This window comes from Budorcas taxicolor, chromosome X, assembly GCF_023091745.1.
Source record: "Budorcas taxicolor isolate Tak-1 chromosome X, Takin1.1, whole genome shotgun sequence".
Lineage (NCBI taxonomy): Eukaryota > Metazoa > Chordata > Mammalia > Artiodactyla > Bovidae > Budorcas > Budorcas taxicolor.
The window spans coordinates 28327095-28347284 of NC_068935.1; the positions used below are offsets into that span (position 1 = coordinate 28327095).

At 40.6% G+C, this 20190-nt stretch overlaps 2 protein-coding genes across 2 annotated transcripts; both read right to left on the minus strand.

Moving 5' to 3' along the window:
• Nucleotides 1–1559: 1559 nt before the first annotated feature.
• On the minus strand, nucleotides 1560–16550 carry NKRF (NFKB repressing factor). Its single transcript, XM_052662892.1, has 3 exons — nucleotides 15970–16550; nucleotides 5700–5830; nucleotides 1560–4685 (listed from the first exon to the last, which is right to left on the minus strand). The coding sequence occupies exons 1-3, from the start codon at nucleotides 16233–16235 to the stop codon at nucleotides 2728–2730; spliced, it is 2355 nt and encodes a 784-aa protein (XP_052518852.1). The 5' UTR covers nucleotides 16236–16550; the 3' UTR covers nucleotides 1560–2727.
• A 1353-nt stretch (nucleotides 16551–17903) lies between these two features.
• On the minus strand, nucleotides 17904–18464 carry LOC128070329 (anaphase-promoting complex subunit 10-like). The gene has a single exon (XM_052663635.1). It carries the CDS (start codon nucleotides 18456–18458, stop codon nucleotides 17904–17906), a length of 555 nt encoding a protein of 184 aa, XP_052519595.1. The 5' UTR covers nucleotides 18459–18464.
• Between the last annotated feature and the right edge of the window lie 1726 nt (nucleotides 18465–20190).

Genomic DNA, 20190 nt, shown 5'->3' on the forward strand with positions numbered 1-20190 from the left:
GTTGTAATTAAGAGTACTTTATTTAGGACCCATCTCCAGCTTCAAGAGTTACTCATAGCACAGTGAATAATGTACTGTATACTATTTTTAAAAGAATCCCAACAATGCATGAAATTTCCATTTATTTTGTAATCAAAGGGGAGGGAAGAAATCTAAAAAGTAGATCTGTGAGCCTTAATGCTATAAATATATATGTAACTGAAAGCAGAGTTAGTTCCTCAGTATAATTTATTCAAACAAAACTTAAAGCTGCTCATGTACCTGTGCAGGTTTTATAGCAAGGTTACAGTACTGGGTTAAAATGACTGCTGTCTCATGTCTCAAAGAAAAGGAAAATACAAGAACCAACAAAAAGGGGACAAAATAGAACAGCAAAGTTGTCAGCAGCTTATTCTTGCCAACTCCATTTCTCAACATATTCTCAAGCAGAGTTAGATGACTTCACCCTAGTTCCACATCAATACCAAGGCTGATCCTAAGAAGTTAGGAAATCTGGACCCTCAAACTGAGAACCAAATATATACTTGGCCCCATTGTTTCAGAGCTTAACTAACTACATTAATATTCTATTCATTTTAACTTATACAAATAAATCAGATTTATATAACATTACCCTACTCTGGCCCCTGAATCATTTTGGGAAGAGGAAAGAAATGTAAAGAGAGAAAGGAGTTTGTACACTCAATCTCCAAAGCCACCCTTACCCAAGAGAGGTGAAGGTGGGCTTTTCTAGTACACTAATTGAACCATAGCTTCTCAAAGTTGGCATGAGACTAGTAGGTAAAAAACATAATCCTAAAAAGTCTATAAACATTTTAGGTCAGTTCCCTTTGCCACTGTTAAAAGATTAAGGGCCAAAATAAAATGCACACCTCATTCCCCATCCTACTAACATTACGAAAGGCCAGACACTGTAGGACAAAAGTTAGTGGAAAGCAAACATCATACACTGTGTTAATCACTGTAGGTGACTGAAAGCCATAGAGATCCAGGCATTAAAAAAAAAAAATTCCCTTCTATGTTTTACATACTGATTTAAGTACAACGGACAGCTTCTTAATGCAAAATATACGTAAGAAGGGAAAGGAAGTTGTTCATTGTGGGCCAATGTCAAGTTTGGTGCTAAATGTTTTAAGACACTGTAAGCAACCTAACTGTTCTAAATATGAAGTCACCGGAGGTGTTTATCAACATTCACCTCTGAATATTAACAGTTGATTTACCTGAGATACAAAAACAAAATCATGTAAAAGGAAACAGCCTAAGATTTGGCTGCAGCCAGCATGTTGGTTCCCAGGGAAAACATGATGGGTCGCTGACTGGCTGTTCCTATCTGCTAAGTCATCATGTTCATCCATATGTGTTCTAGTGTTGAAATGTTTTGTGCAAACACCACTTCTCTTCTCCAAAGACTCAAAGTGTTGCTACCAGGCTGCTTCCCAGAAATGAGCACACCACCACATTGATCAACTTTGGCTCCTTTTTATTCAGGAAGCATACGCTAATTCTTTTTATACATTTTTTTTACATTTCAGAAATAAGCGAAAATAGCAGTTTTAAATATGTTACAAAGTTGGCTTTGGGGGCTAAATAAGCTTTTTGAGAGAGGACCAGCCAACTGACCTTTTCATCAAAGCACCAATGTATCTTCAGTCTTTTACCAAGCTCTACCACAGCTGTGGCCACCTTGGATGTGTTGTACATCCAAGCCACATGAAAGCTGTAACGGAGAGTTGCTGCGAGTCTCTCTGCAAGGCACCAAGAACAGACAGTTCCAGCTTCCTTTCTTCAGACTGAATCAAAATTTTGAAAACTTTTCAATTCATCTCTCAAGTAGTGCTCTCTCAGCGTGAAGACTAGAATTTGTTAAAACTCCTATCACAAGATACAGTAAATCACTTCCAATATTCTGGAAACCACATGGAAGACTTATAAATAAATGGACACAAATTACTTTAAGAAAGTTTTACATCATTTAGTTGGTAAGGACATTTACACATACAGCACAATTTACTGTTAAACATTCTATAACTGGCTTCACATAAAGATGAAAATAGATAATACAAAATGATCTGACATTTTCAGTTAAGTTGGAATTAAGACTCTAGGCAACCCACTCCAGTACTCTTGCCTGGAGAATCTCATGGACAGAGGAGCCTGGTGGGCTGCAGTCCATGGGGTCGCAAAGAGTCAGACACAACTGAGCGACTTCACTTTCACTTTTCACTTTCGTGCACTGGAGAAGGAAATGGCAACCCACTCCAGTATTCTTGCCTGGAGAATCCCAGGGACGGAGGAGCCTGGTGGGCTGCCGTCTATGGGGTCTCACCAAGTCGGACATGACTGACGCGACTTAGCAGTTTTATTGTAGTCAACATCAATTTTACATATTGTTGCAGATTGCTGTGCTATGCCCTTTAAAATGGGAATTTCTTTCTTGGGGTGAAATTCCATTTGGATATGTGTTCTTGCTTTGCACAAACCACTAAAATCTGAGGGACACAGCAACATCAAAGACATAAACAGTAACTGCACAATATTATCTGCTGGATTAAGCTAATACAAGTGGACAGTATTCTTCAAGTTGCAATATCTAATAAAGCACTATATGAAATGAACAAGGTGAAACATCGTAAGAATGAATATACTCTGCAACCAGTACATATAGCATCACTTCTTTAATTCATAAATCTGCCTCAGGCATCTGCACAATAAATTAGCAAGATATCAATTTGCTTGAGGCATCACCAGCTCATAATGCCCCACTTGGCCTTCCTGTTTGAGCTGGTCGAGTAAGTCCTCCTTCCGTCTTTTTCTTCCTACCACCAGGTATCTGTCGTGGCCCACCCCATGAGACTTACTCTTAAGACCATACTTCTGGGCGATCTGATGAATTTGCTTCCGCTCATCATTAGTCAGCTCTGTAGAGAAAGTTAAATCCGTGTGGCTCTCGGAGCGGGCATAGTTTCTGATGATCTGTTCAATATCTCTCTTGGCAATTTTATTTACCCTCTCTACATCAAGACCAAGCCCTTCCCGCTTATGCTGCTCTTTGACAGAGATTGGCTCCCGAATGCCCTCACCAGATTTACCCAAACCACCACCCGTCCAACCCATCTTTCTCAGCAGCTGATTTCCAATGTTATCTTCTTTGATTTGCTGTTTATAAGCCTCCTCTGCTGAGCGGCCCTGAATTTCATTTCTGGAAATCACATCTTCAATAGCTCCTTTCTTCAAATTGTTAATGACAGTCGGTTGGGTCTTTTTGAGGGTTTTCACAGCTTCCCCTGCAGCTTCATATTTGACAGTTTTCTTCACTCCAACTGCTTCTGCAATTACTTCACTCTCGAGAATCACCTTGCATTTCCATCGGAGGCCTGTCATTCTTTCATAGACATATTCAACTGTCATTCGGTTAAACTGAGCTGTGTCATTCAGCGTGCACACAGGATTGGAAGAATTCTCATAAACTACAAGATCCTTTATGTCTTTCTTCTTTCCAGATCCCCTGGGTGAAGAGCCTGTTTGGCACTGCGAACTTTTGACAGATGGATAAGTGGGCTGTGTTTTTTGAAGGATTTTCAAAGCCTCATCAGCAGCTGCATGTTTACTTGTTTTTTTGGTTCCATAACCTTCAGCTAAGCAGTGATCTTGCAAAAATACTCGACAACGCCATGTACGATTTGGCATCATCTCATATTTGTATTCAACAGACATTTTGTTGTATGAGGCAGAATTGTTAAGGATACCAATTGCATCGTTTGCATTTTCTGTAAGGATAAAATTGGTCCAGTGTTTGGCGGAAGCATTAAAAATCGGCTGCCCAGAAGCATCTTTAGCCAGCACCACCAGCTCTTCTGGTGGTTTCAGAGCTGGAGGAAAGTCATATGAAGGCATGCCAATCTGACATACCACAAGGTCCTCTCCAATTGTGTGCTTGAATTTCCTTCGGATAACCCTAACTTCAATACGTTTCTGCAAGAGTTTTACAGCTAGCTCAGTAGCTCGATCCCTGGACCCATTCTTGCTGCCAGCATAGCCTGTAGTTAAGTAGATGTTCTGGCATCTAACTTCACAGGCATAACCATCTGTTAGAAGTTTTTTATTTTTGGGGATGTCAGCAGGAGGGATTTCTTTTAAAGGAGCGTATATATATTCAGGATTTGTCTTACATGCCTGAATACAACGAGTTAACATATAGGTGTAATTAATTTTATCAGATCCAGATGTCATCTCTGGATTAGAAAGGTTCTTCCAGATAGTTGCTGTTAATTTTTCAATAAAATACTGCTTCTCAGCTACCACTGACTCAGGAAATGTCTGTGATGGTGAAGGCTCAGGAGGTGACTGAGAGTCTGCCTGCTGTGATGTGCTGCTGGGGGCAGGGTTCCCACTGTCAAAATACATGTTGGCTGTGACAGGCTTGTCTTTTGTGAAAATAAATCCTGATGAATCACAATACTGAGAGTTCCCATCTTGTATACTGAAAGAGTCTTGAGTATAATCTTGGTAGATGTCTCTTGGCATGTTGGCAAAATGTGTTTGTTCATTTCTCTCTTTTGTTTGAGGGCCATAAGGATCTTCCTGTCTTTCATCTTTTGAACTACTAGCTACAAAATGTACAGGCTCAAAACGAGGTCTCACATGGAATTTGGAACCGGCTTGCTTTTTAGGAGGATTTTGACCTATAGAATGAGTGAAATTTACAATTCATTAAAAAGGGATATTTCAAAAGAACCAAGCAGGAAAACAGTACCAACCAATTTTTTTTTTTTTTTTGCAAGCTGAACTGCTGGTAAAAGTTATGTCCCATCACAAAAACTTCAGGTCATTTAGGTGAAGGGACCCAAATATCAATGTAAGATTCCAACATAAGGAGAGATGCTCCCTGTCCTTCCACGTGTAAGGGAGGAGACTTGACAGAAAATATGCCATTGACTCAACTATGCAGGTCACCACCATGCACGACGGGTAGATGCTTCTGCATCTAATGAGTTAAAGCACAGGTGAAGTGTACTGAGTAAGAGGATGTTCCACTATGATCTCATACCACCTGTGCTGAAAAGCTCCCTTCTTAAGGACTGCAAATGGAACAGATGGCTCTAATGCAACAGAGATGATGACCAGAGGCGTTTACAAAGCCTCTCTTTTGTATCAGAAGTGACCGACTCTGTGATGATGCTTTACATAGTTGCGACTAAAAAAAAAATAAAAAATATTTGTCAAAAGATCCCAAAGATTTTCAAATTCAAAATTTTAGTTTGCTATATTTTATTTCTACAACAAACTTCAGCTGGAAACGAATGATTTACAGAGTATATAAAATTTAAAGCTATGGAAGAACTCTGCTGAGGCTATACCAGACACTAGAGCTTTCTCCCTATAACACTGTTTAGTAGAAAATTGGTCTACCACAGACCCATCCAGGAGGATTTAGTTACTTAGATGCTTAAGGGAGGTTCCATGGCATGGAAGCATTATCCTTCAAGGACAGCATTATAGCATGAATTCAGTATTCTTAGCTTTCAGTTCTATTTAGCATCCTCAAAAAAAAATGTACAAACTGAAAGTTAAAACTTTTACAGTGTGTAAGATCTGATGTTACCAATGTTATTTAAAATCATATACCACACTCATATCTTTAAAAAAGAAGCCACACTGTTTCTTCAAATCCCACCTTCCAGAAACAGTATACTCACCATCACATGTTGAGAGGTGACGTTTTTGACCTTTGGAGGCCTTGGACAGCATCAGATCATATGAAGGCATCTCCCCAATATCAATACCTTCAGCCATTTGGAGAATTTTTTCCATCAAGCGTGGGCTGTACCTATTTAAGTGAATATAATCTACAGTTAAAACAGACAAGAATGCAGTTTTTGAAAAAGTTTCTAGATGACCCATCTTATAATTGCTCCCACAGGACTTTACTAACAGAATGTCTTGGCTATAAAACTGAAGAATCTGCCCTAAAATAGTTATGTATCAAATGAGCAATTATGTTACTGTCATTAGAAGACATACAAACACAAATATTAAGAAATTTAGGTGAAGACCATATCTTTAATTTGAATTAAAAGTACCCATATAAACTCGTAATTTATTTTTATCTACATATATACATTTATGATGTATATCATGTATACATATATACATATGGTGTATATCATGTATACATATATGATAATGATAATGTAAAAGTACTCAGAATGTTAATAAGAGATGGATTGTTAACATTCAAATTGTGGTTTCTATCATTTCCCACCAAATGGAATCAGAGTCCTGAAAGAAGTGGCTGGATCCAAGTCTGGGCCAAGAAATGTAGAATCTGGAAGATATTTTCATGCCTGGAAACAAGGACGCTGTCAAAGACCTCAGGGGTTGTTGTCAAACGGACTCAGAAGTGAGCCAACTTGAATATCAAGAATAACCACAGTGGACTGAAACACATCAAGCACGTTAAACATCCATTAGCTCACAGTAATACTTACAAACTCATTATTGGTCACCTTTGGAGGACGGTGGGGAATCAAGTCATTATTCCCAAAACAAGTAACATAAAAGAAAGCAAGCATTTATCCAGCATTTCCCTGTACAAATTGTACCTCAGGAAAAACTAAAGAGTTGATGAAGAAAGTCTCCTTTACAGAAGCATTCCAGCTAATAAATGAAGGAATGATAGATTCCTACCATTTTGCAACCCATAATGCAACAATAAATGATCATCAATGGCCGCTAAGTTTAGCAAGGAGAGATAAGAATGCCTTCCTAAATGAACAATGCAAAGAAATAGAGGAAAACAATAAGATGGGAGAGATAGAGATCTTTTCAAGAAAATTAGAGATACCAAGGGAACATTTCATGCAAAGATAGGCTCAATAAAGGACAGAAATGGTATGGACCTAACAGAAGCAGAAGATATTAAGAACAGGCGGCAAGAATACATAGAAGAACTATACAGAAAAAAGATCTTAATGGTCCAGATAACCACAATGGTGTGATCACTCATTTAGAGCCAGACATCCTGGAGTGAAAAGTCAAGTGGGCCTCAGAAGCATCACTATGAACAAAGCTAGCGGAGGTGATGGAATTCCAGTTGAGCTACTTCAAATCCTAAAAGATGATGCCGTGAAAGTGCTGCAACTCAATATGCCAGCAAATTTGGAAAACTCAGCAGTGGCTACAGGACTGGAAAAGGTCAGTTTTCATTCCAATCCCAAAGAAAGGCAATACCAAAAAAATGCTCAAACTACTGCACAATTGCACTCATCTCACACGCTAGCAAAGTAATACTCAAAATTCTCCAAGCTAGGCTTCAACAGTATCAGAACTTCCAGATGTTCAAGCTGGATTTAGAAAAGGCAGAGGAACCAGAGATTAAATTGCCAATATCTGTTGGATCACAGAAAAATAATTCCAGAAAAACATCTACTTCTGCTTCATTGACTACACTAAAGCCTTTGACTGTGTGGATCACAACTGTGGAAAATTCTTAAAGTGATGGGGATACCAGACCACCTTACCTGCCTCCTGCAAAACCTGTACACAGGTCAAAAAGCAACAATGGATTGGTTCAAAATTGGTAAAGGAGTAGGTCTAAGCTGTATACTGTCAGCCTGCTTATTTAACTTATATGCCAAGTACATCATGTGAAACGCCGGGCTGGATGAAGCATGAGGTGGAATCAAGATTACTGGGAGAAATATCAATAACCTCAGATATGCAGATGACACCACCCTTATGGCAGAAAGTGAAGAAGAACTAAAGAGCCTCTGATGAAGGTGAAAGAGGAGAATGAAAAAGCTGGCTTAAAACTCAACATTCAAAAAATGAAGATCATGGCATCCAATCCCATCACTTCATGGCAAACTATGGGGAAACAGTGACAGATTTTATTTTCTTGGGCTCCGAAATCACTGCAGATGGTAACTGCAGCCATGAAATTAAAAGACGCTTGCTCCTTGGAAGAAAAGCTATGACCAACATAGACAGCATATTAAAAAGCAGAGACATTACTTTGCCAACAAAGGTCTGTCTAGTCAAAGCTATGCTTTTGCCAGTAGTCATGTATGGATGTGAGAGTTGGACCATAAAGAAGGCTGAGCACCAAAGAATTGATGCTTTTGAATTGTGGTGTTGGAAAAGACTCTTGAGAGGCCCTTGGACTAAAAGGAGATCCAACCAGTCAATCCTAAAGGAAATCAACCCTGAATATTCATTGGAAGGACTGTTGCTGAAGCTGAAACTCCAATACTTTGGCCACCTGATGAGAAGAGCTGACTCATTGGAAAAGACCCTGATGCTGGGAAAGATTGAAGGCAGGAGGAGAAAGGGACGACAGAGGATGAGATGGTTGGATGGCATCACTGACTCGATGGACATGAGTTTGAACAAGCTCCAGGAGATGGTGAAGGACAGAGAAGCCTGGCGTGCTGCAGTTAATGGGGTCACAAAGAGTCAGACACAACTGAGCAACTGAACAACAATAAAAGCTTATCAGGTGAAAAGCTGATGGGGAAGAACCTAGAAACAGACCCACACAGACATGTTCAACTGTTGATAAAACTAAAAGCAATCCAATGGTGGCAGGAGAGTCTTTTTATCAAATGGTGCTGGACAAAGTAGGCATCCAACCTAAACAAACCACCTCAACCTAAACCTCACATCATATACAAAAGTTAACTCAAAATGCATCATAAACTTAAATGTGAAACTAAAAAGTTTTTACAAAAAATACAGAAGAAAATCTTCAAGATCTCCAGCTAGGCAAAGAATTCTTATACTTAACACCAAAAGTATGATCCATAAAAGAAAAAGTTAATAAAATTGACTTCATTAAAATTAAAAAATTTTGCTCTCAAAAGATCCTGTGAAGAGGATGAAAAGACAAGCTACAGAGAGCAAGAAAATACTTACAAACCATATACTTGACAAAAGACTAGTATCTAGTATAAAGACCTCAAGACCTCTCAAATTCAACAGTAAAATATATACATATATATAATGTGTATATATGAACAAAAGATATGAATAGAACATTTCGCCAGAGAGGATATACAGATTGCAAATAAGCAGATAAAAAGAAATGTTCAACATCATCAGCTACCAAGGAAATGCAACTTAAACCACAATGAGATATTATTCTGTATCTATCAGAGTGGCTAAAGTGAAAAATGGTGACAACACTAAATGCTGACAAGGATGCAGAAAAACTGGATCACTTGTACACTACTTGTGGGAATATAAAATGATATGGCCACTCTGGAACACAACTTGAAAGTTTTTTATAAAATTAAACATGCAATCACCTCATGACCTTGCAACTGCACTTTGGGGCATTTATCTCAGAGAAATAAAAGCATACGTGCACACAAACAACTGTACACGGATGTTCATAACAGTTTTATTTGTAACAGCCCCAAACTACAACCAGCCCAGATGTCTTTACCACACACCATGGAACACTGCTCAGCAAAAAAATGAATAAACTATTGATACACGCCGTATTGGGTATGAGTGGGAGGGAAATGGATGTGGTTGTGAAAGGGCAATGTGAGGGATCCTTGTGGTACTGGAACTGTTCAATATCTTGATGATGGTAGTGGACATGCAAACCTACACCTGTGATAAACTGTATAGAATCACACACACAAGTATTAGTAAAACTGGAGGAATCTGTGTAGACTGCAGGTTGTAACAATGTCATTATACTGATTATGATATATTAACTCTGTAAACTGTTGTCATTGCGGGAATTGGGTAAAGAGCACAGGGCATCATATTATTTCCTACAATTACAGGTGAATCAATAATTATGTCAATAAAATTTTCAATTGAAAAAAGTTGTTGGAGAACTTTATCATCTTAATCTCACTAAAAATGGGACAATCAGACATGTGTCCCTGATGTGATATGACAGGGCAAAGATCTAAAAAGTGTTTTTGACCACCAAATAATTGCACCCAAACCTAATCAAGCCCCTACCTCCTAGAAACATGTTATGCACCACCACAAGAATACAGCCAGCCAAATCCATAATGAAGGAAACATTATGTGACAGTCCATTTCTTCATCAAATAAACAGCATGAAAATAAAAGGAGAGGGAATGGTTAAAGGTGACAGATCAGTCAGATATGTGTGGACGGTGGATGAAACAAACTATTCTGTGACAAATGGAGAAAACATTATTGGATCATTTTGAGAAATTATCATTAATTTTTCTGAGTATGAATAATGGTATTATGACTCTATTTTTAAAAATTATCCGGTACAGATACATACTAAAATATTCGCAAGAGAAATGATGGCAAGGTTTTCTTTAATATATTCTGGACTACCTCGCACAGAATACTAGGGGCAAGACGAAATGAGAAGGGTAGCATGACAGACTGTTGACAATTGCTGAAGTTGAATGACGCATGCATGAGTGTCCACTAACCTCTTCTACTTTTTGTGTTTGATCTTCCTTACTAAAAAGCTTTAAGACATACAATATTGCAAAGTAATTAGCCTCCAATTAAAGTAAATAAATTTATATTAAAAAAATAAAAAGGACTCCTTATGAAGTACATTTGCCCTTGACAGAATATCACTTTCCTGCAGAGAAAACTATGGGCTCAAGTGAAGTTTTGGTTATCATGGTATCTACTCACTCTTCTCACCTTCAGAGCCTTTCTAAGCCTAAGACCAAAAAAGACTTCTAGTGGTATGTGAGAAGAAAGTTCTTCTTTGGGCAGGGGCAGGGGGCATGCTGTGCAGCTTGCGGGATCTTAGTTCCCCAACCAGGGACCACTGGACCACCAGGGAATTCCCCAAGAAAGTTCTGAAAATGAGAAACTAGCACTCCTCTACATGAGTAGGCTCTGAACTTCAAAGAGGATAACATTTTCCATTTTCAACACAATAGGTCCCGCACCCACTGATAACTGCTGCTGCTAACACCAGTATTTAAATGCTGTAATTTTATTTTTATTTAGTCTTATCTAAACATCAAAAAGCATAGCCTAAAATGTCATACATTATATATATCACTTTCATTAAGATTTGGGAGTGGGGACTTCTCTGGTGGTAGATAAGATCCTCCTGCCAATGCAGGGAACACAGGTTTGATCCCTAGCCGGGAAGTTCCTACACGCCATGGAACAACTAAGCTGTTGCGCCACAACTACTGAGCTCACATGCTGCAAGTATAGAAGCCTGCGTGCCCTAGAGCCTGTGCTCCGCAACAAGAGAAGCCACCACAATGAGAAGCCCACACACCACAACCAGAGAGTAGCCCCTGCTGGGCGCAGCTAGAATAAGCCAGCACACAGCAACAAAGACCCAGTGCAGCCACAAATAAAATAATTTAAAAAAAGATTTGTGAGTACAATTTCTAAGGTATGAGATGAAAGCAAAAGATTATGAAAATGAGATAAAGTCTATAAATCTTAAACTGGTGTTGCCAATTTTGCTACCAAAACTGGTACTACAACCAAACCACTCACCTTGAATTCCAGTTAAAATTCTCCAGATCTTTATAGACTGATTCCAAACATGGTATCCAAGTGTAATGGCATGTATGCCATTCAGTGTGCATGAATGATGCATTTGGGGCCCACTCCATTCACATTTTCTCTCTGGTTTCTTCCAGCATTAGTAATGATTATACCTACTTACTGTTCCCTATTCATTACATTTGCCACAAAATTTAACATCACCCATAGGCTATAAAAATAAACCTTTGTGTTGGTTGCCAATATAGTCATCTTCTCAGCCCTTTATTAGGAAGTCATAATACTGAAGAATCCCAACCAGCTGGAACAGTAATGGAACAGACTGTGTAGTGCCTGCTGCTGCTGCTAAGTCACTTTAGTCGTGTCGGACTCTGTGCGACCCCACAGACGGCAGCCCAGCAGGCTCCCCCGTCCCTGGGATTCTCCAGGCAAGAACACTGGAGTGGGTTGCCATTTCCTTCTCCAATGCATGAAAGTGAAAAGTGAAAGTGAAGTCGCTCAGTCATGTCCGACCCTCTGCAACCCCATGGACTGCAGCCTACCCGGCTCCTCCGTCCATGGGATTTTCCAGGCAGGAGTACTGGAGTGGGGTGCCGTTGCCTTCTCCGGTGTAGTACCTAACACCTGACTATTCAAAGAACAAATACTAATCTTTACATTAATCTTTAATTAATCTTTACTATGAAGACCACTAGGATTTCAGTCCTATTTCAAAAAATTCTCCAAAGAGTACCTACCCAGGGATAAAGAAGTGGTTCCACAAATCTGAAATAAGCCAAGGCAGTAAATAGAGCTTTCATCACTCAGTTTTCCATAGTGCATTTTTTTTAGTGGATTTAAAAAGTAACACCTTTACTCCAGAAATTTTAGAGAATCCATCAAGAAAACGCCTACAAACCCAACCGCTGATAATTTCATTAACATTTGGGGGTTTACTTTTTATTCCTTTTTCTATGCTTCCCATACCACCTTCTCCCCACCCCTGCAAAAAAAAAAAATCACTATCAGATCATCTATGTTGATTTGTAATCTGCTGGGGTTTTGAAGTTTTTCTTAATTTATTATGTCATAAGATTTTTCTCCATGTCATTAGCACATGACTTTTAATGGCTATACAGTATTTTATCTCATGGAGGGATCATGATGTAAAGTACCATTAAGGCAAGTCCAACAAAGTAATTTTAAGATGTATGCATACTATGCATTTACAACCCATTTGGTTGTAAATGCTTAAAAAAGAAAACCAAAAAGCCCCAGCTGGTCTTTAAGGTTTTCCAAGGTTATCATGTATTAAGCTTTTTGGAAATCACAACTGTGCCACCATACCTAGCATACAAAAAGATGATTTCTAATTGACAAAGACATCTGACTTCATGAATCTCACATTCTTGAAAAAAGACACGTGCTTATAGGTGTGTATTTATGATATACAATGGCACCTGAAATTTAATAAATATTCAGTAATAGATGCTTTCTTTCAAATTAAAAAAAATTATTAAACTGCTCTACTAGGTCCAAATTTAAAAGGTGAGGTTTGAAAACTAAGCAAAGGTTAGGATTTCCAAGTATAAAATTATTTATGCAAACCTATTCAAAAGACTCCTACATAGTGAATAACATACAACTAAGATTACTGATACAGCTTTTAAAAGCTCCCACTCATATTTCATCAGCTGGTGATTGATGCACTCTACCTACTATGTGCAAAGTTAGTTTCACAACATGAGCCCAGTCAGCATCTTCCTTCCAAACGTCAGTCTCACATCAACAAGAAGAGACAAATAATCAAGGTGGCAAACTGGATTCATTTTAGGATATATTTTCTCTATTGATTAATATCTCACCAAAAGTCAATAGATCAGGATTCTGTTTCTTTCTCTTTTTTTTGGATTCTGTTTCTAATACTACTGATGAAGAATGATTGGAAAGCTGAATGCTCCAGTTAACCAAACATTCTGCTTTATTAAACATACACGCACTATCAACAATTTTAAGTAAAAACTGCACAGGTCCCTTGGCATTCATATGAACAATTATGTCTGTGCTGTAGATGAGGTTGATAAGACTGCACTAAATTTTCATTAGCCACAAGATATATGTTAGAAATGGCCTACAGAAAAAAAAAATCTTGACACGTTTATTTTTATGAAACAGACAAGAAAAGGTGAAGAGAAATAATTTCGGCTATTTGGGCTTCCCGATTGCCTAGACTGAGGGGAAAAAATGATCAAAAAGCAGATTAGAAAACATTGTTTTATTTATCCTATAAGACAACAGTTCTCATAGTGTAGTCCCTGGATGAGCATCATCCATTACCTGGGAACTTGTTAGAAACAGAAATTCTCGGGTCCCACATCCATTACCTGGGAACTTGTTAGAAACAGAAATTCTGGGGTCCCATCTCACAGAAACCCTGGCAGTAGAGCCCAGCAATCTGTGTTTTAAGAAGCCTAAGATTTTGATGCTGCTTAAGTCTGAGAAACATGTTACAGATGGTCAAGAAGATATTAAAACTTGTTCCCTGAGAATAGCCACTATCACCAAAAGGGATTGAAACATGATTTGCTCCCCTGCTCATGTGAGCTCCTCCTGGCTTGGTCTTATGATCAAGGATTTTTAAAAGCTATCCCTGACCTAGGAGTTCTTTCAGTTCCAGCTAAATTAGAACACAGCAAGTCCTGCAAGTGGGAAACAAAATGCAAAGAGTTCTCTTCTGGCTACTGCTTATAATCTGTTCTAAAAGTCAGGGAATGGGCCTTCAATGACAAATTAATGATTTCAGTTTAGAGTGGGCTGTGTCACCATGCATTCTGCAGTCCCCCTGGGAGAAAAGAAGAGTCTTCTGTCACAGAAAAAATAGACCAGAAAATAAGAGCTCTGCCAACACCGACGTTAACAAGTACTGGAATACAGATTTTACTCACCTGAAGATGACAGCTGACATAAAGCCTGCCTCAAGTGGAAGATTACACTTGGTCCCTAGCTTCCAAGATTCTTTATTGCCCCTTCCCTTTCTCCTATATCTAAGTTAACAGATAAAATGTAAACATTACTCTTCAGTTAAGCTATTGGGTAACATTATAGCAACTCTTGTAAGTTTGTTTCTTAAAGGATTCAGATTTCCCATGGCTTCTGTGATATTAAGGACATCTAAGATTATAGGATAAAGGTACCATTCCAATTGCCAGAACAATATTGTTAAGTGCAAGTCAGATTTATCTGACTTGATTAATTACTGAGGCTTTCCCAGTCATAACCAGTTCCTCCAGTGAAATAGTCATTATCTCTGGAGGCAGAAAGTACACTAATCTAGAGAAGACAGAAAAAATATCTTTGTGTTATGGAAGCAAAACAAGTATCACACTGGATGCTATCTATGTTCAATAATTAAGCATTAACCACAGACAATCTTATTTATCTGTATCTGTTACAATCATTCCTGGAACTGAACTGGTTGAATTTGATCTGATCATTTTTCATAATTTCTCATCTTTCCTAAAAAATTTGCCCTGAAGCAAGTGTCAAAAAAAACCAAACCTCTCAAGTCTATCAAAGGAATGATTAGTCTAGTATAGGGCCGATTTGAAGGTTCTGAAGGACAGTGGTCTAAGTAGTCTGTTTTAAAAAAAATGCGTTGGAACCATACTGCAGTCTCCATTGAATGCAAAGAGCTTTCAAAGAGGCCTGTTCAGAACAGGCACTAGGTTCTAAGAAAGGGGAGCGGGGCGCGGCGGGGGCGGGGGGGGGGGGGCGGCGACAAACACATACCTCACTCAGAGGCCAAATGTTAATCCTACTGATCACATTTAAGGTGAAATGAGGGCAATCCGCTTTTACAGTAGATATAACCATTTCTTTGTTTGCGTCCAGACACATTATGCGCAAATCTACAAGCAAGGCGGACCCTGCGGTTGAGAGACCTCATACAAACCGCCTCCCCAAGAGAAAACAGTAAAACCCAGCTAGGCGGCTGCTATTTAATCTAACGGGAATGGAAAGAGAGGACGCTCCAGAGACTAGGATTAGAACCGCAGAGCCCCTCTCCTCTCCCCCCATAGACCCCGGAACCCCGACTGTCGAATATTCTCTGCGGATACCGCATCCCTGGAAGGTCCTACGCAGGTCCGAGGTTCTGCTATTCGTCATTTCCCACGCCCTCCAAAACACCATCACAATGACCACCTCTCGGCAATCCTCTCCCAGGCGCTGCTTCATCTCCATCCCTGGTCCTGGAGAGGCCTCTCCCGCGATCCCCGCACCTTTCTAGCTGTTATGTCATCTGCAGCTACCTCGTTCAGCCAACCGCCCTCCCCGCCCGCGCCTGCCCCGGGCCAACAGTGGAGTCCTCCAGCACCTCCAAATCTCCAGTCTCTGAGCACTCATCCATACTCGCCCCCTCCTTCCCTATCCCGACCCTCTTCACTGATCCCCACCCCACCCGGGTCCCCAGCCCGACCCTCACACCTTACTCACCTGCAGCCCAAGAAAACGTGGTTGGTCCAGGCAGCGGAGAGCGCGAGGAGCTGGTCTAGGGCAGCCCCGGGATAACTGTGCAGGTGCCGACAGATGAAGCTGCGCCGCAGAGCCCACTGCCAGTCACTTTCGTGGCTATAGCGCCACTGCTCCAGCACTGGCTCGGGCGGGGGCGGCGGGAGGGGCGGCGGCGGCGGCGGCGGGAGGGGGGGTAGCGGCGGCGGCGACAGGAAGTCGCCCCCCAACAGCAGACGTCCGCCAGCCATCTTCTCCGCCCCCAAGCAGGGACCCCAGGGATGAAGTCGACTCCCGATCAGGAGCAAGCGGGAACGGGGGTTGGTGGGAGGAACCGGGTGAGGAGGGGCGCGCGGGGGGCGCGAAGACCAACTCTCAGGGGTACTGGAGTGTGTACGTGAGGGGCGACCGTTTAAAAGGGAAAGGCGACCACAAGCTCCTGTCCCGGCAACCCGGGTACACGCCCGCTGCACTCCTGCAACTCGTGGAGGAGCACGAGGGCACCCGGCAGAGTCACACGCGCGCCGGGGAAACCGAGCCAGGCCCAGCGCTCCGCACCTCCGGCGATCCTCAGATTCAAGCACTGCGCTGGAAAAGGAAAAAAAAAAAAAAAAAAGACACCTGCACGCTCTGCTCCCCCTTCTCTGAGTTCTAGTCTACCTACCCGCGTGCCGCCCTGAGGTTGTGAGACCAGTGCGCGTGCGCCACGGCTGTTCCCTAACTTCAAAATCCCGTCGCTGAGTCTCGCGCGACGTACGTTTTCTTCCCCTCTTATGACGACTAGGGGGCTTTTGACGTACTGTGATCACAAGCGTGGGGCGGGGCTCCGGGAAGGGGATTTTTGAAAGATTTTTCTGAGGTTTGGGAACATGGTTCCGTTAACTCCCTAGAAGGCTCTCTCAGGTGACTGTTGGCAGGTCGCCTGACGCTTTCCCCTGGGTTTCTGACAGTGGGAGGGACTTGGGTTTGAAATGGATATCACACTTTTTTTTTTTTTCTTAATGTAAGCTCTCCGAGGCGCCCTTTCTTCAGATAGCTTGAAAAGCTATCTGTGTGTCGTGCACCATTAGCTTTGTTTTATTGTGAAGTAATAGTAAAAACCAAATACTTAAGAAAAAAATCATCCAAACCCACTTATCGTCCATACTCTATCCCAATTGCTGACAAATACAAGCATCGTGTTCACACAGTTCTGATCACGGTTTCAAATAATCCTGTATTAACTGTATCAATTTAAAACGTGCAGAATATTACAAAATACAAAAGGGGCCCCCAAACTAAAAGGTGCACAGCAACAAATGGCTCACTCTGTAGGCAAACGTTTTCACTAGACCTGTGGTCTCCAGCCCCTCAATCACTGTCTGCCCGTCTGTGCTATAGAAGTAGTTAATGAGTGTCAGCGGAAATTTATATATCTATTTTATATAAGGTTGGGATTGGTATCTTTCATGTAAACAATTTTATGTATTTATTAATTTGGCTGCACTGGGTCTTCCTTGGGGCATCCAGGCTATGTCTAATTGTGGTATCTTAGTTCGAGGACTAGGAATCAAACCGGGCTTCGCTGCATTGGAATGCAGATTCTTAACCACTGGACCACCAGGAAAGCCCCCGGTCGGTAGGAATTTACACAGCACTTACTGTGTGCTCAGTATAGTCAATACAAAGGGAAAAGAAACTGGGTTTTCTCTGTTGTCCTGGAACTAATTATCGCGTTGGTGGGGAGAAATAGTCCTGCCTAGAACTCAGTGTTCCATAGCAGGAGGACAGTTGGATGAAGTGACTTTTACCCATTGTCCCCTTTTAACTGTTTTAGGATGTATTTATCTTTTTTTTTGCAAAATAATTAATTTATTTTTCAATAAAGATACCAGATTTAATATGAACTGATAAGATGTTTAATGACTTTTGTTCTAAGGTCACCTTATTGAGCGATACATCATGAAATCAATAGTTGTACATCTAGGAAATTTACCAATGGAGCTCTCTTCCACTGGTGTGTATATTTTAATTTGTCTCATGTGGGGATCTCTTCCATTTTGGTGATTGGCTAGAATGGCAATCTGTATCATGAATGTACGAATTGGCTTCTTATGATTATCAGTTAAGGGAACGTGAATCCAGCCACTTGGTTTCACCAATTCAAGTTGCCGAATTTCTTTAAGGTTGTGAAAATTATTTCCTACTCTGACTGAGATCTTGCTTGGAGTGTAGCTTTCATCAGGTTTGTAATCCGCATAAATACATGTCTTCACTGTTGTTTTTCTTCTGAATTGTATGTTCACTAAATGAGGCTGGGATCCATCTGATTGCCAGTAAGTTTCTAGATTGTCATCTTGTAATTGATCCACTCCAAATCCTGGTTTACAAGACGAGAGTGACCAAACAGCTTGTGACCCAATTTCCCGTACTGTTCCAGTCCTTTCCAACTGCTTAGGGTCAGCACCAGGAGGTGTCTTGTTTGGTGTGGTCATTTTAAAAATACTAGCTTGCGGACTCCACTTGCTGCCACTCAGTTTTTCTGGATCCGCCGAAGCTCTGCGCCACTCCCCAGGATGTATTGATCATTATGTGACATATTTATATGTAGGGCTGTTTTGGACTGACAAGAGCAGAAGATCACAGCATTTTTCACTTTAATAATGATTTATTTTCATGCCTGTCTCTCCCATTACATAGGGAGTGCTGTTTTTGACTCTGTGGTAGGTACTCATGTTTATTGAAGTAATGACAGTCTTTGAACCATGAAATCAAAGAACTTGATACTAGAAAGGAAGCTTTGAGATCATAAATTCCAATCATTATTGTATGAGAAAAATAAGGTCGGAGAGGTAGAGTGATAACTGAAGTCTGTAGAGGTGGCTTCTGGCAAAGCTGCGATCAGAATCTAGGTCACCTGACTTCTCATCCAGTGCTCCCCACTCATTTGCCATTATATTACCCTGTTGTTGTTGTTTTTTTATTCTTCACAGTATGTACCACCTTTTGAACTTCAAAAAAATGTTTGACTCCTCCTCACCCCCTGTGACAGTACCATGAGAGCAAGGAACTCATCTGTCTTGCTTTTAGCACCTACATTTGGCTCCTGTAGGAACGCCATAGATATTTGTTGAATTAAATGAATGATTGAATGAATAAAGGCTCTTCCTGTTGTCTCAAATTTGTGAAACTCATTTTCTTAGGGCCTACATTTTAAGCTGATTTTAAGATAGATTAATTTCCACCTAAGCTGCCAACTTTTATCAGTATCAGCATTACAATCAATACACATCTTTCTTAGAAAAGGAATTGAGAAAAGAAAAACGCCTTCCTCTCAGATTGGATGAAAATTCTTCCATCATATAGGAACAAATAATTCCAACCTGACTTTTGAATTTGGATTACAGAGTGAAAGGCGATGAAATTGTTGTTAGAGGCCATTTGCTCTGGAACAGCCATAGCTGGAGTGCATTTATAAATCCTGCTATGGAATAAGCAGTTTCATCTCTAGGAAGCAAAACAAAAATTCCCATGATTCTCCAGGACCTTCTTTCCTAATTCTTCAGCCAACCTAGCTCAGTCCATTCCCTTCTCACACATCGCAGATGTTTTCTCACTGAGCAGGAATTGAAACCCCTAAGCAGAAGTAAATTATCTGAATAATGGTTGAAGAGAAATGGAGGAGGGAAGTCTGATAATGGCAAACACTGTCATCCTAATACAATCCAGAAACCTCATGTAATCACCTGTCCTCCTCCCCTCCATCATCTTTCTCTGCTCTACCACAGGCTCCCGCCACTGTTTTTACATGAAACATAAACACACACACTCATACACACATAGTCTGTCAGCTCTGAGCTTCCTTCCCTTCCCTTTCCTGTGGGGGAGCCAGTGAGTGAAGAAAAGAGGGAAACCTGGAACCTGGCTCAGCACCACCCTCATAAATTATCCCAGAAATCAGATCACCAAAAGTTCTTAACCAGAGTATTCTGCACTGCAATATCCTCTTGAGGAATGGCTACTAATGGACTAAAAGCAATAGCTAGGAGCTGGCCAAAGCCTGGTAATTTGAGTACCCAAATTATTAAGGACAGTAACGAGCCATTGAAAAAATAGGAGGCCATAAGTCCACAGTGAGACCAAGTAGATAAATAATGAGGGAAAGGGGAGGGCCTTCGCTTACAATAGCATACCATGTGCTGACTGGTAAATATGAAGGGAATGCTG

Bases quoted from the DNA above. Each gene is read 5' to 3' on its own strand.
- NKRF (XM_052662892.1), bottom strand. From the start codon at position 16,235: ATGGCTGGCGGACGTCTGCTGTTGGGGGGCGACTTCCTGTCGCCGCCG. The intron at 5,831-15,969 runs GTGAGTAAGGTG...TCACTTAAATAG, and splicing joins CACGTTTTCTTGGGCTGCAG to GTACAGCCCACGCTTGATGG. The intron at 4,686-5,699 runs GTGAGTATACTG...CTCATTCTATAG, and splicing joins TCACCTCTCAACATGTGATG to GTCAAAATCCTCCTAAAAAG.
- LOC128070329 (XM_052663635.1), bottom strand. From the start codon at position 18,458: ATGACCACACCAAACAAGACACCTCCTGGTGCTGACCCTAAGCAGTTG.